Raw genomic sequence first — 13,146 nt, 5'->3', positions numbered from 1 at the left:
CTGCTGTGCAGACTGGCAATCTATCAGGCTTTTCAGTGTCCTGCGGCAAGGAGTCCCACAGGTGATCACCTGGCTATGTGCCTCCAGACCTTGCTCCTGAAAGGTTGTGGCTGACCAAGCCCAACATCTACTGGGAAGCTGGGCAGTATGTCTCCAACGCTGGCAGCCAGAGCCCCAGCACTCAGCCAGAGCTGTCTTCCCTGGACTCATCAGCCAGGTGCTGTAGCTGAGGATGCGCCCTGCTTCCAGCTCGTTCCCCCCTGAACCATGGAAGATGCTTGGCAGTGAGGCCTCGTGTTAAGGAGGGGGCGACCGCACCTCCGCTTGCCTGAGGAGAGCCGCTGGCCAGGGGAGCGGCCACTTCAGAGGCCAGGCCGTCCATCCAGCCCTCTTTTCCCCTCAGAGAGCAAAAACCCGCTCGCAGGGAGCGCCATCACCTCAGCGGCCCCGCCGCCCCCTCAACGGTCCCTCAACGGTCGCGCCACGAAGGCGCGCGCCCCCCGCCCCATAACGGCTGCGCTGCCCCAGGTAACGCGGGGCAGGAAAAGGCGGGCGGCTGCCGCCGGCCCGGGGCAAGGGAGGCTTCCATTGCAAAAGTGACCCCAAAAGCTTCGTGTCTCCTACGCCCAGCCCCGAGGAGGCACGGAGGAAAGGGCTACGGCTCCCGCTCCGCTCCCGGGCAGGGAGGACCCCCACATCTCCTCAGCGAGCGGCGGGCGGGAAAAGCCGTCTCCTCCGCGCGCCGCCGCCTCAGCCGCGGGAACGCGCCCGCGCGCCGCTCCCGGGCCGCCTCAGCCAGGCCGCGGCGGGGCTGCCCTGCCCAGGTAGCCCGGCGGACACCTGCAGAGCGGGGCTTCCCGCGGGAGGCGGGGCGGCGGGCTGCGACCCGGCAGGGCGGCCCAGGGCCGGGGCTCGCCGCCTCCCTCCGGAGGAGCAGCCACCGCCCGCGGCCCGCTCCCGCTCGCGGCCGGCCGGCCGACCAACCCTCCTCTGCACCCTCTTCTCCGCCTCCGCCGCCGCCTCCTCCTCTCCTGCTAGTACCTGCCTTCCCCTGCTCCTGCCATTCCCCTCCTTTCCCCCCTCCTTCCCCCCTCATGCATATGGATGGGCGCATGCGCGGGCGGGCGGCCTCCCCGCCTGCCGCCGTGGGCTAGATGAAGCCGAGCGGCGGCGGGGCTCCCAGACGGGCGGCCGGCTCCCGGGCGGTGTGTGTGCTGCATGTGCGTGTGTGTGCGCGTGTGTGTGTGTGTGCGTGTGTGTCTCGGGGGGGCGGGGGGCTCGCCGCGCCTCCACCGCGCGGTGGCCGGCGACCTGAAAGAAATAAAAGGATCGGGATAATAATCGCAATAAAAAAAGAGAGAGAGAGCGAAAAGAAAAGGGAAAGAAAAGAGGGAGGCGAGAGAATAAGGAGAATAAAAGGAGGCTGGGCTGCTTTGCATTGAAGACCGGGGCGCTATTGAAAGCGCTTGAAAAGCGGCGTTGTTCGGCGCGGGTGCGCGCCGCGGCCGGCGCGGTATATTAGAGCGGGGCGGCGGCGGCGGGCAGCAGCGGCGGCGCCTCCTCCTCCCCTCCTGGCCCTCCCCACGCCGTCCCGGAGCGAGCGGCGGCCTGCAGGCGGGCGGGCGGGCAGCGCGGCGGCGGCGGCGGCATGCGTGCGCCCCGGCGGGCAGCCGCGGCGGCGTGCTCCCTCGTCCTCTTCCTGGCCCTGCTGGGGCTGCGGGCAAAGGTACGTACCTGGGCGCCGCGCGGCCCGGGGCGGCAGCTCCTCCGGGAGGGGCGGGCGGGCGAGGGGCGGCTGCGGCGAGCCCGAGGTGGGCTTGCGGCTCCGCCGCGCCAAGCGGGTTGCAAGGATTTTGCCGGTTTTCGGCGAAACGCGGTTCCCGCAGTGATTGCGGGAGATAGCTTTTAAAACACCCCAAACCTTCAGCGGTGCACAAGGCGCTTTTGCAGGGCTCCTCCAGGGAGAGCAGAGTTGCTGCCGCAAACTTCTCCGCGGAGATAGCAAACGCAGAAGTTCTCCTTGCAGCAAGACTTAATTCCCTGGGAATAAAAAATGCAATTTCTGCAAACTGCTTATTTTCGAAATTTCTTCTTTCTTTTTTTTCTTTTTTTTTTGTTTGTTTTGTTTTTAAACCAGGTCTAATTGCACTACTCCTGGGGTGACTAATGAGCAAGGTCTGAATCTCAGCTGGGCAGCCTTGAGCAGGGAGGCAGTTTTCCCTGTCTCAGCTGCACCTCTGTGAAGGCAGAGGGACTGTGTTTCCAGGGTGCTTTAGTTCCATCGTTTTGTTGGGTTTGCCCTCGCCTGTGCACTCTTGGTTTCGTTTAGTTTTATTTCCTAACGATTTAGAAGCCTTCCTCACATAGTGTTTTATGGAGTTGGTACTTAAGGTTCTTTTTTAGTGTTAGTGGCATTATTTAGTTGGGAAGACTTACGAGTCTTTCTTATGGATGCCTGATAGGGAAAAGCTTGCAGTGGTTGCCTTTTTTATTTTTGGTTTGTTGCGTGTGGGTTGGTTTTTGTTGGTTTTTTGTTTTTTTTTTTAATGCGTGTGCTTCTTGAAAGCATACTTAAAATTACTTTCTCCTGTTTGCAGAGTTGTTGTAGATTGCATTTGTGGAAAAAAGTGAGGTAACTGTTTCTTGTTTCTTTTTTTTGTGGATTTTTTTTTTTCTTCGATTCTTTCTTGGGATTAACAGGTGACTTTAGCGTCGGGACAGTTTGAGTTGGAGATCTTATCCATGCAAAATGTGAATGGTGAACTGCAAAATGGAAATTGCTGTGATGGCACCCGAAACCCAGGAGATAGAAAATGCACCAGAGACGAGTGTGATACCTATTTTAAAGTTTGCCTGAAGGAGTATCAGTCGCGAGTCACTGCTGGCGGTCCTTGCAGCTTCGGATCCAAATCCACTCCTGTCATTGGAGGAAATACCTTCAATTTAAAGTACAACCGGAATAATGAAAAGAACCGGATTGTTATCCCTTTCAGCTTCGCCTGGCCGGTGAGTTGCGTGGCCTGCTCTGGCTCTGTGTCTGTTGGATGGTGCTGTTTGAGATGTCCATAGTGAGCTGAGCTCTAACTTCTTGCGCAAGGGGAAAGGGACCAGGATTGGGGAGGGAGCAGGCATCCTGGCAAGAGTGTCAGGAATCCACTGCACAGAAAGAGTGAAATGTGGTGGTGTTTTTGTTTTTGTTCCCTGGGGCTCACAATGCACAGCCTGTTAAATTTGAAAGTCAGATGTGCAGTGAGGGGGATCTAAATGGGTCAGGGAAGCAAACCCAGTATCTCTGCACTTTACAGCATGAATAAGTCTCTTGAGACTTAGAAGGTCAGAAGTTCAGGGTTTTTCTTTCTCCCCCCCCCCCCCCCCCCCTTCTTTTTCCCTAACCAGTGAAGTCTTGGGTTTAAGCCAAAAGAGCAGTGGGTTAGGGGCTGTAGAGGGATCCCGTGTGAAAAGTGTGTGTCATAGCTGGCCTCCTTCCCTGGAGCTGTGTTTGGGAAGGCTTCCTGCTTCTCCCAAGGGGAAATCTCACTGCACAGCTTGGTGTTGATGGGAGCTGCCGTTGCTGCTCTTAGCGAACTAGTTGCCAGCTTCCCTGGGAAGCTCGCTGTGTTTTGAGGTACTTGCAGACTCCAGAAACTAAAGACTGAGAAAAGCCTGGCCTTAGCTTTTGGTCCATTTCTCCCACTCCTCCCCACAACACACCTTTTCCTGGCCGCTTGCCTTTGCGGTCTGTAGATTCTGGCTTCCCTCTAGTGTGAAAAACTGGATGGCTCACAGAGGTGGGGCTCTTTGCCAGGCACTTTTCCCAGCGTTGCCCACTACTCTAGCAAATACTGGTCAGCCTTGTGGAGCGGTGAGGTGGAGAACGGGTGACCCCTTCATTAGCTGAAGCATGCTTTGTTGTTGGTCATGTAAAGAACACTCGCGTAGACTTGAAGTGCTGCTTGTCTCTTCTGGGGCTCTTCTTCAAGAGGGTTGAAGCTTTGGTCTGGTCAGCTCTGCAGAGGAGTCCTCTGCTTGCTGCACAGAAACCGAGGACCATATTTCCAAAATGGCCATGGCCCAGTACAGACCCACAGATGCAGGCTCCAAGGCTGTAGTGTTTCTCGACATAAAGACTGCTGTGGTCTTGGATGGCAGGAGGTGCATTATTTTGTGCCCTGCAGTTCTGTGTGCAGGCAAGCAAAAACTGAGGACGACTGATCTGGGGGTCTCTTATGCACATGCAGTGTTCTGTCTTTTGAGATGTCTCTCTGGGATACTATGGTATGGAAGCTGAAGACTCCCGAATTTATGCTCTTAAATTTAGGGATCACCTAGGAAACAAAACTGTTTCCCCCTGCCCCCCTTCTCCAAAGGTGCTGAGCAGACAGTTTCCCACCAGCTGCCCTGGGATACGTTGATGCTCAGCAGTTTTGAAAATCCAGTCATCCTAACCTAGATGCCTAAGGTCATTTTTGTGAGGGGAGGAGGGCTCTTACATGTACGCAGGGGTGGGGTGAATCTTGTTTCCTATCCTCTGTCACTATCGCTGCTGGCGAGGTGGATGCATGTGTAGACTTCCCGCTCCCTCCAAAGCTTGGCCCTTCCTAGTCTGATAAGAACTGGTTGCTGGGAGGGCCTGGACTTTTGTGGGGGGAAAGCCCGCCCCAAAACCATTCCTTCTCCAGTTGTAGCATAGACACCCCCTTTGCAGTCCTATGGCCAAGTGCTGCAAGACAGCCGTGTGTTCTTGAAATGTCCTGTGCTGCCTCCTGCCTGCCTCCTCTGTCGGCTGTGACTTCTGGAGTTATTGAGGGCTGGAGAGGCACAAGGGTGAAATCAAGTCTGCGTTTTTAAGGAGATAGTATTACAAAGTACAATAGCAGAGTTAACAAAAGTATTCTGTGTTGGAACTACAAGTCCTTCCTTTCTTTCTTTCTCTCTTTTTTTTTTTCTTTCTAACTTGAAATGAGATAAAACTGTTATCAAATATGCCATCAAAGGGATAAAGGGCTTTGTAAAAATCTGAGGTATTTGAAGCTCTGCCAGTGGCTGCAGTGCTTGTGTTGCAGATTTTGACTTTTTTTCAGAAAAGTCAGGTTCATCAAGGATTTTTTTTAACTAGACCTCTGTGCTGCTCCCAGTAATTTGAGCGTCTTGAATCTGAAGATGTGTATATAAAAATGATGGAAGGAACACGTTCAGTTTTCACAACACAACCCCTTTCTTTATAGGTCTGGGAAGGGAAATATGTGTAGAGGATGGATTTGGGGGGTGGGGACCCTGGGAGAAGTTTCTTAAGCTTGCCTGCATCTTAGTAAAAGAAATGGTTCTATTGTCCTGCTGAATCTAATTGAGCATTTGAATCCTAGAGCAGCAGCAACAAAACTCCAGTGCAGCCTTTGAAACATGTAAAACTCGACAACTTCAGACACTCAGGTTCTTAAGACTGGAATTTTTGGAATAAACTCTTGCATGTTCCCATGCAGAAATGCACTTTTTGAGATTGTGATGATAATCTGTTTGCAATTATCAAGCCTGCCTCCCAGCTTTAACTTCCGTAGGACACAGCTTTTATGCTAGCCATTGTGACTTTCAAATGGCATTTGAACAAAAGAATATCTAATGTGGCAAAGCTCTTACTGGTACTAAAATTGTGTACACAAATCACTTTAGGCATTTTGAAAGCTCTACAAATAAAGTAGTAAACGTAATTAGTCAACTCAAATCTGATGCTGAAATTTCAGAGCTTAAATTTCTTTAGATGGGTGAGTACTGTTGACTTTAGTAAAAGCTTGAGACTAAGCATTGCATTTACTAATGTGGCTAATGATGAGAGTTGTCTTTGAATACATACAACTGTAAATTACAGTAAAGGTAATAGGAGCTAGACTGAAATGTTAATCATGTTGCACTTATATTCATGCTCATCTCTGAATATGTGCTGTTTGTGCTCTACTGTCTGAGGCAGGCTCTTCTTAGATGCTTCAGCTTGAGTCAGTAACATAAAGAAGTCTTGTTGCCTTGACTACTTTAAAAAAAAGTCTCTTCTCATGTCAAGCTATCCCCTTATGCTGTTTGTGAAAAATAGTTATATTGCATTAGAGGCCTTTAATTCATCATGCAGGAGAAGAAAAGAGAATGGTGTGCTTTAAATGCATTGTTAGATTTGTCTTGTAGTTATAATGTAGATTTGAAGTGTTGGAGTCTTATTAATTACTTATGCGGCTTGCTTTTGTCAGTTTTGATATGTACCCCTGTGAGTAATGGGTGTGGAGATGGTGGGCCATAAATTAATTTAAGTGATGGGAGGCTTGAGTAAGTTGCTAGGAAACAGGGCAGCAGACCAGCATAAAGGAGCTAGGGTGTATGAGGAAGCTGCCCCTGTAGAGGCTAGTAATTCTTGAGAAAATTGAAACAATAGTGATGATTATTTAAAAAATAAATATACATATTTATTTTATATATATGCTTGCTTCTTGCATTCGAGACTTCAGTGACTTTCTTCAAGGGAAACTTGGCTTATGAAGCCGTATAGAAAAGTATGAAACAAAAGAATTTCCATGTTCCACTTGTCAAAGTCTGTCTCAACAAGTTTTGTATCATGGTATACACATGTTCTTCTCTGACATAAATCAAGTCTCTTGCCTTTCTTAAAGAATCCAAAGTGTGATGTGTGCTATACCTTAAGGGAGCTGCGCATGAATTAACTAAACAAAGCTTAGCACTAAACCTTGCTTTTATGTAAAGAAAGATATTGGGGGGGTTTGGCGAGACTGTGAGTAAGAACGAGGTCAAACTTGGCAACACCTTTGGTATGCATAGCTCCAATTTCAAATGGCTTGTTTATCCTGAAATTATGATCCTTGTAATTATTTAATATTGGGGCCAATTGCACCAACACACCAGGAAACTATTGAGGTGGAAAAAACCCCCCACCAAACCTCCAGCATCTAAATGACTTTAGCATAAAATACAATTAAAAAGAGTTTTGAATGTGTTATTTAAATGTTATTCTAAAAAATAAAATGGTCAGCCTTTGCCCTTCCTAGTGACAAGTCTTACAGCTACTGGTACCTGAAGATATTCCCGAAGTTTCTGGCTAGAAAGAGACAATGAAAGAGCTTCAGTGTTTTTTTTAACCTGTGTGAACTTTCTCCCCCAGTCTTGATACAAGAGGCTTCCAAAATACTTACCTGCATCTGATACTAAAGTAACAGCCTTTTGGATCACAGAGAAAAATATCACTTCATTCAACTGCTTTTTTTTCTTTTTTAAAAAAAAACAAAACCAAACCAAAGCAGAACACCAACAAATAGTAGGTAACAGTCATAAGACTAAAGCATGTTTTTTGATTTGGTTTTTCCCTGTCTCCAGTTGACTTTTTGAAAACTTATAGAAGCAAATGCTAGATAGTCTTCAAGCTTTTCTTAGAATGCCTGATAAGTAATCTTGGAGCATGGGCAGATGAGAAGAAATTTTTGTAATAACAAAATGCATATTAATCAAATCCATGCTATGTCATTTATTGTTGACTAATAATTTAAGAATAAGTCTTCAGCATTCAAAGTGCAATGTTTTGCCTAGGATTACTAGGTTTGGATAAAGAGACCTGAGAGTATTAAGTAACATCTGAAGCGTAGTTAGTGTCCACGAGGTTGCTTTTTTCCCAGGACTGCAGAGAAGCAATGCATCCATTCAGAGTCTTACATGTTTTTAAGGGTTATTTATGTTCCAGTCAGTTCAGAACTTCATCTTCCTGGTAAATCCATTTGACTGTATTATCATAATATGCCTAAAAATAAATCCTCTTCTTGCCTGCTCCCAGAATTTTTGTTCTTGTTATAATAAAGCCTGCTCCAGTTTAATTTCAGTGGCAGCTGGATTGGGCCTGGCATTGAAGCTTATTCCTAAACTTTCTCAGACTACATACATCCAGCACTGTCAGATTGTTTGTGCAGCTGGAAGTCTGCATGTCTGAAAATGAATTGCATAAAATTGATGCTTTATGCTTAAAATTCTAGTTAACTGAAGGAAACTAAATGCTTCATTGTGGACTGAAGGCTAGAATAGCAGTAAACTAGTTCTGAAGCTAGTAAAGTTGGGCCTTAGCAAATTGAGATGATGTGCCGTACAAGAGGCTTGCAGCCTCAGACATGGCACTTACTCCAACTTCAGTTCTGAAGTCTGGTGCCCTGCAGTACACACACAAACCTTAAGCTACAGTTCTTAAACGTATTTCTATGTAGATGATATTAATGACAGGATTGGATTTGAAAATTCAGACTGAACTTGAGTTTGCATTTCTGCTGACGAATAGAAGTTTTATATGTTAATTGACACAGTTCTAATAATTCTAGCTGGTAACCCATATGTCTTGACATGGGGAAAGATGTCAAAACTAGAAGCTGATGCATTCATTTCTTGTTAGTCTGTGGAGCTTATGGTTCTGTGGTCACTATTCTGCAGCTTAAATTACACTCATTATTCTTGTAGTATTCAGAAGAAACTGTAAAATGTGGATAGAAGTGGTTAAAGTGGTTTGTAAATAGTCAAACATCCAGAGTCCTTTACCAGTTCAACCCAGTTCTTATGCACTTAGGTAAATAAGTAGAAAGACTTCTTGTTCAGGCTTGCTCTATGTGAACCTGACTGTTTTGCTTGGCTGGCTACTAGGTATTCTCTCTATTAACCTTGCCACCCTTTTGTAACTGGTGGATTTAATTATCAGTGGGATGCTTTAAACAGGTAGGGGGACTGATAAGAGCAGGTAATCTGCTTGTTGGGGAAGGTTGAAAGCAAGCATTGACATTTTGGCCTACCTGTTAGTCTTTGACAAGTGGGGCTCCGTGAGAAAATACCTCTGTAACTAGATAAGGTGCTGATTAGAAATGCTGTTGTTGTAGGAAGCACCCTGGTAGCCAAGATCATTTAAAACCATTAGTTTGAAAAGAAAGGGAAAAAAGGAAGAGGGTGGGAAGACACTGCAATTTTTATTTATTTATTTATTTATTTTTAAGGTATGGAAGGAGGGAGGACCCCAAGTCTCCCCCTGTTATCCCAGTACATTGTTTGGTTAATGCATGCTAGTTTTATGATTGGAATACATTGCAGTCCGGCCACCCAGACAGAGGCATTGACTGCTAATATTAACCAAGAACAATAGCGTGGCCATACTGACTGCAGTGAGGATTACAGAACATAATGGGGCCTATCCAAAAATAATGCTAATACAGGACAAGCAACAGGAAGCAGCAGTAGACTCAGCATTGCTCGGCTCCCAGACAAACCATGGACTTACTTCACACAATGGCAACTTCAGCACATTATGTATTCACAGGATACTCATTATTCCAGCAGGCTTGCCAGATCAGAGATCAGCCTGGTTTACTGGATGCTTAAGCGTATGCATAGTTTGGATAGCGGTACTTTTGTGTCCTTCATCATTTGGCAGGAGGGTGGCAGTTGTATGGCAGAGGTCTTGATTTCGGTTACTCGCTTGGCTTGTGCCAAGGCAGAGTGGGGGGGAAAGTCTCCCCTGGAAGCTGCTAATACAGTTAAATTTGTTTTCACGTATTTTCCTTTATGTGGCAACAAAGTGTTTACTGGCACTAACAGCAATGAAGGGACTACTTAAAATGAAGACTGAAGTAACAACATGCTCTGTTTTCATGTGGGCATATTCTGATGAGGCTCTTGGCTGGGCTGCCGGCTTGAGGTTCAGCCTAGCTCTTGGCCATGGACTCTGAGGCATGAGATTGTTAAAGCTTAGACTTTGTTTATATATATGCAGGGTTGAGAGAGTAACAGCTTTATAGGGTGTTGCCTTATCCTTATTTCGGCTGGCCCAAAAAAGAGCTTCCTGATGATGTCCCTTTTGACAAAGGGTTAAGAGGGTTAGGTTGTTTCCCTCCTTTTCCTAAGTATGTCTGTATTTCCTCTCGATGAGGAACCAATTTGCTTCAGTTCCTTTGAAGGAATATTCTGTTCCCAAAGGTGACTGGCTGACCATGATGTGATGTTGGACACATCTACATAGAGTCATCATGACTTGTCACATGGCAGCAAGGGTACCCATGTGAGAGTCCTACTGATGTTTAGAGGAGGTGGTTTTGTGAGTAGCCTTAACTCTGCTCAGAGATGCCCTCCTCCTTGGCCCTTGAGTACTTTGAAATATGCCTCAGTTTCCCTCTTCCCTGTCTCACCCCTTTCCAGCTGAAGGGAGGAGGGTTTGCCAGAGCTCTTGGCAATGTGTTGTGGCCTGCAGTGACAGCATGCCGGTCTCCTAGCCTTCTTTCCTAGGATGCAGGCAGGGTGTGAGCACTGTCCTCAAACTGGTCTTCACAGCTGTGTGGCTGGCAGAGCGTGAGGACAATGTTGTTGGGCTTAACCTGCTCTCCTTGTTTGGCAGAGAAGGAGCAGGCGCAGCATTCAGAATGCAAACTTCCCACTGCATTTGTCTAGTCATGGTTTCACATGCTCAGCAAAGCTCTTGCATGGTTTAACCACAAGGATAGGAGGGAAAGAAGTTTGACTAGTTGCAACCCCTTTCAAAAAGGAGGCAGTCCTTTCATTAATGAGCCTGATATTTTAATCTTGCTGTGTCCCACAGACTTGCAGAATGCCTTTAGAAGCCAAAGTACAAAAACACCTCTCTTGGGTGGATGTCTGGATGAAGGGAGGGAAGAAAGTAGTGAAGCTGAGAGCTTTAAACACCTTCTGCTTACCTGGAGCTGCTAGCATTTCATTTAAATAACCAGAAAAGAGGTTGCATTGCCCTTTCAGACCCTTAAAAGGGACAGTTTCCCACGGATGTCAGGGTCTTCAGTCTTTGTATTATCAATGGTTCGAGATTAAATCCTGGTGTCTTGTCATTGAGAAGAATAACTTCTGCACATTGGTGCTTTCTTTGATTTTTGAAGTGTAAACTTAACCATTTTCATCCTCTCATAGCTGAACTCGTAGGAATTTTGCTGTAGGATGGCCATGCTGCATTTCAGTCCTCTGGGCTGATCAGACTGTAGATCTTCTGCAAAGTGTGCTGGCTTGCCACTCCTTTCAAGCTGCCTTTCCTCTCAAGCCAGAACCCCTGCCTTCTGGTCAAGCTCAGGTTTACAGTGGCTAATTGGGTGTGACTCTGGAAAGTTCACTGCTGCGCTGCCTTGTTGCCTAGGACATTGCTTTGAAGGACTAAGGTGCATGATGTGGAATACTTGTCTCTGGATATATATTTATTCAAAGATGGGCAGAGGTCATCTATGGGCATGGGAAAACTTAAACCTTCACGTTGTAAGTAGTCATTCCTGAGATCTGAACTGTTGATCTATAAAGTGGGGATGACATGCACTTCTAAAAAATCTCCACAGTGCAGTCTTTGCACAGGGCCACTTTTCTGAGGCAGGGGCAATTGGCTTAGAGCAGTGTGATAGTTAGATTGTTGAGGGGGGCTTGCTACTGTTGTTGTGGGGCTGTGGGTGTTTGCATGTCTCTTGTTTAGGAGTGTCCCATCTTGAGCACAAAGTCTTGTCCTTCCCCCCTACCCCCTCAGCTGACGGGGATAGAGCCATTCTTTGTATCATCCCTTCTCAGGACTGGGATTCCTCACGTAAATTATTCGGGAGGTGAGAGGAGGCATATAGAAACAAGGGAATTGCCAGGGTAGGTCTGTTCCCCCTGCACTTTTTTCCGTGCAGTTCAGCAGAACTGTCTCTTCTCTTTAACCAAAGTCCTGCGTGGTGTTGGAAAGTGGTCACACAAGTATCTAGCAACAGGAGAACTTAAAGCTAGGATTCAGCCTTTCCTTTCCTTAAGGGCTAGGCGTGTTGGTAAACAGTCCTGAGAACCAACCGGGAACTGTTGCTATGAGTTTAGACAAAATATCTTCCAAAACAATTATGCAAGGCCAAAAGGAAAACATCCTTAACTTTATTGGAAGTAGTGCTGGTTGCCATAATTCATTCTCTGTATCATAATATTTTTTTCAAGCTTGCAGTAACATGTTGTGCTTGTGCTTCTCAATGTTGGTAATTAAACCAGTGAGGAAGCACCCAAGATAGTGCAATCTGTATCTGTAATGTGGCTCAGGAGTTCTATTCTGGTTTTGTTTGTACCTCTAACTTGTGTAAGGACTACTTAAATCTGCTTTAAACAGCGTTAAAGTAAAACAAAACATGATTATTTATTTTCAGAGTTTCTTTCAGGTAGACAGACTTGGTCTAGAATAGTAACAGATAACATGAAACTTTCATGAAATATTAACCAAAAATGGTTTGGGCCAGCAGAGCCTCTGCATAATAGCTTGGGCACATGCCTTGGCTTGCCCAGCTTTGCTTACTTTTGGAAGCATTTTCCCACAGTTATCAGTGAATGAAATAGAATCCTAGTCTGCTTTGAATATGAAACATATTTAGGCTATGTTGCAAGCCGGTGTCCATCACAAACTAGGTTTTCATTCAGAGGCTGCATGCTGTGTCCAGTCGTGAGAAAGCAGTCTGTTTCAACTTCCCCCTCCCCTCCCCTCCCCCGCCCCGAGGAATTTGAGGTCTGCCTTACACTTGTACCTCGTAGCAGCTTGCACTCGGAACTGTATTTTGATTTCTGTTACAGAAAAGGTGTTAAGCATTGCAGACCACAAATGAGCAGACTCTGGCAAGGCACAGATACAATTAAGGAGAAATAAACTTCATGAAACACAGCTTCTATGGCAAAGCATTGAAACACTTTATGGAGAGTTTTTATTTGTTCTGTGGTTGTTCTGCTTACCAGAAAGATGTTACATTTACTATCTCATTTATAGTTAATACTATACTTCTTAAGTAATATTTTTTTTCCCCTTATTTTCTCTCAGCTTTTTTAGGGGGAGTGGGGTGGGTGGGGAAGGAGGTGTGTATGTTTGTTTGAATCGTTTTGTAAATTTAGATATGGCTGGCTAAACGGCAATCTTGAAAGATACAGCCTGGATAATAATATTTTAGAGCAGAGCTGGGGGAGGAGATGTTTTAATGGCTCTTGTTTTCAAGTGAGGATTGAAGATAAAGGTGGCTTAGATGTAATAGCTGGCTTCTTTCCAACTCATGGAGTCACTTCAGTTAGTTTATGCTTATGATTGTTATTACTGGAGTGCTAGAGAGCTCATTGGCAGATTAGTGCGTCTGT

General features: G+C 46.4%; 1 protein-coding gene across 1 annotated transcript in view; it reads left to right on the top strand.

The window, feature by feature from the left end:
- Positions 1 to 1,021: 1,021 nt before the first annotated feature.
- JAG1 (jagged canonical Notch ligand 1) overlaps positions 1,022 to 13,146 on the top strand; it is a 36,463-nt gene continuing 24,338 nt past the window's right edge. The window contains exons 1-2 of the mRNA XM_055726182.1: positions 1,022 to 1,726; positions 2,701 to 3,006. Coding sequence (XP_055582157.1) covers positions 1,649 to 1,726; positions 2,701 to 3,006 — 384 coding nt within the window. The 5' untranslated portion in view covers positions 1,022 to 1,648. The remainder of the gene's footprint in view (positions 1,727 to 2,700; positions 3,007 to 13,146) is intronic.

The sequence above is a fragment of the Falco cherrug genome, chromosome 13 (genome assembly GCF_023634085.1).
Source record: "Falco cherrug isolate bFalChe1 chromosome 13, bFalChe1.pri, whole genome shotgun sequence".
Classification (NCBI taxonomy): domain Eukaryota; kingdom Metazoa; phylum Chordata; class Aves; order Falconiformes; family Falconidae; genus Falco; species Falco cherrug.
This window is presented reverse-complemented; position numbering and strand designations above follow the sequence as displayed.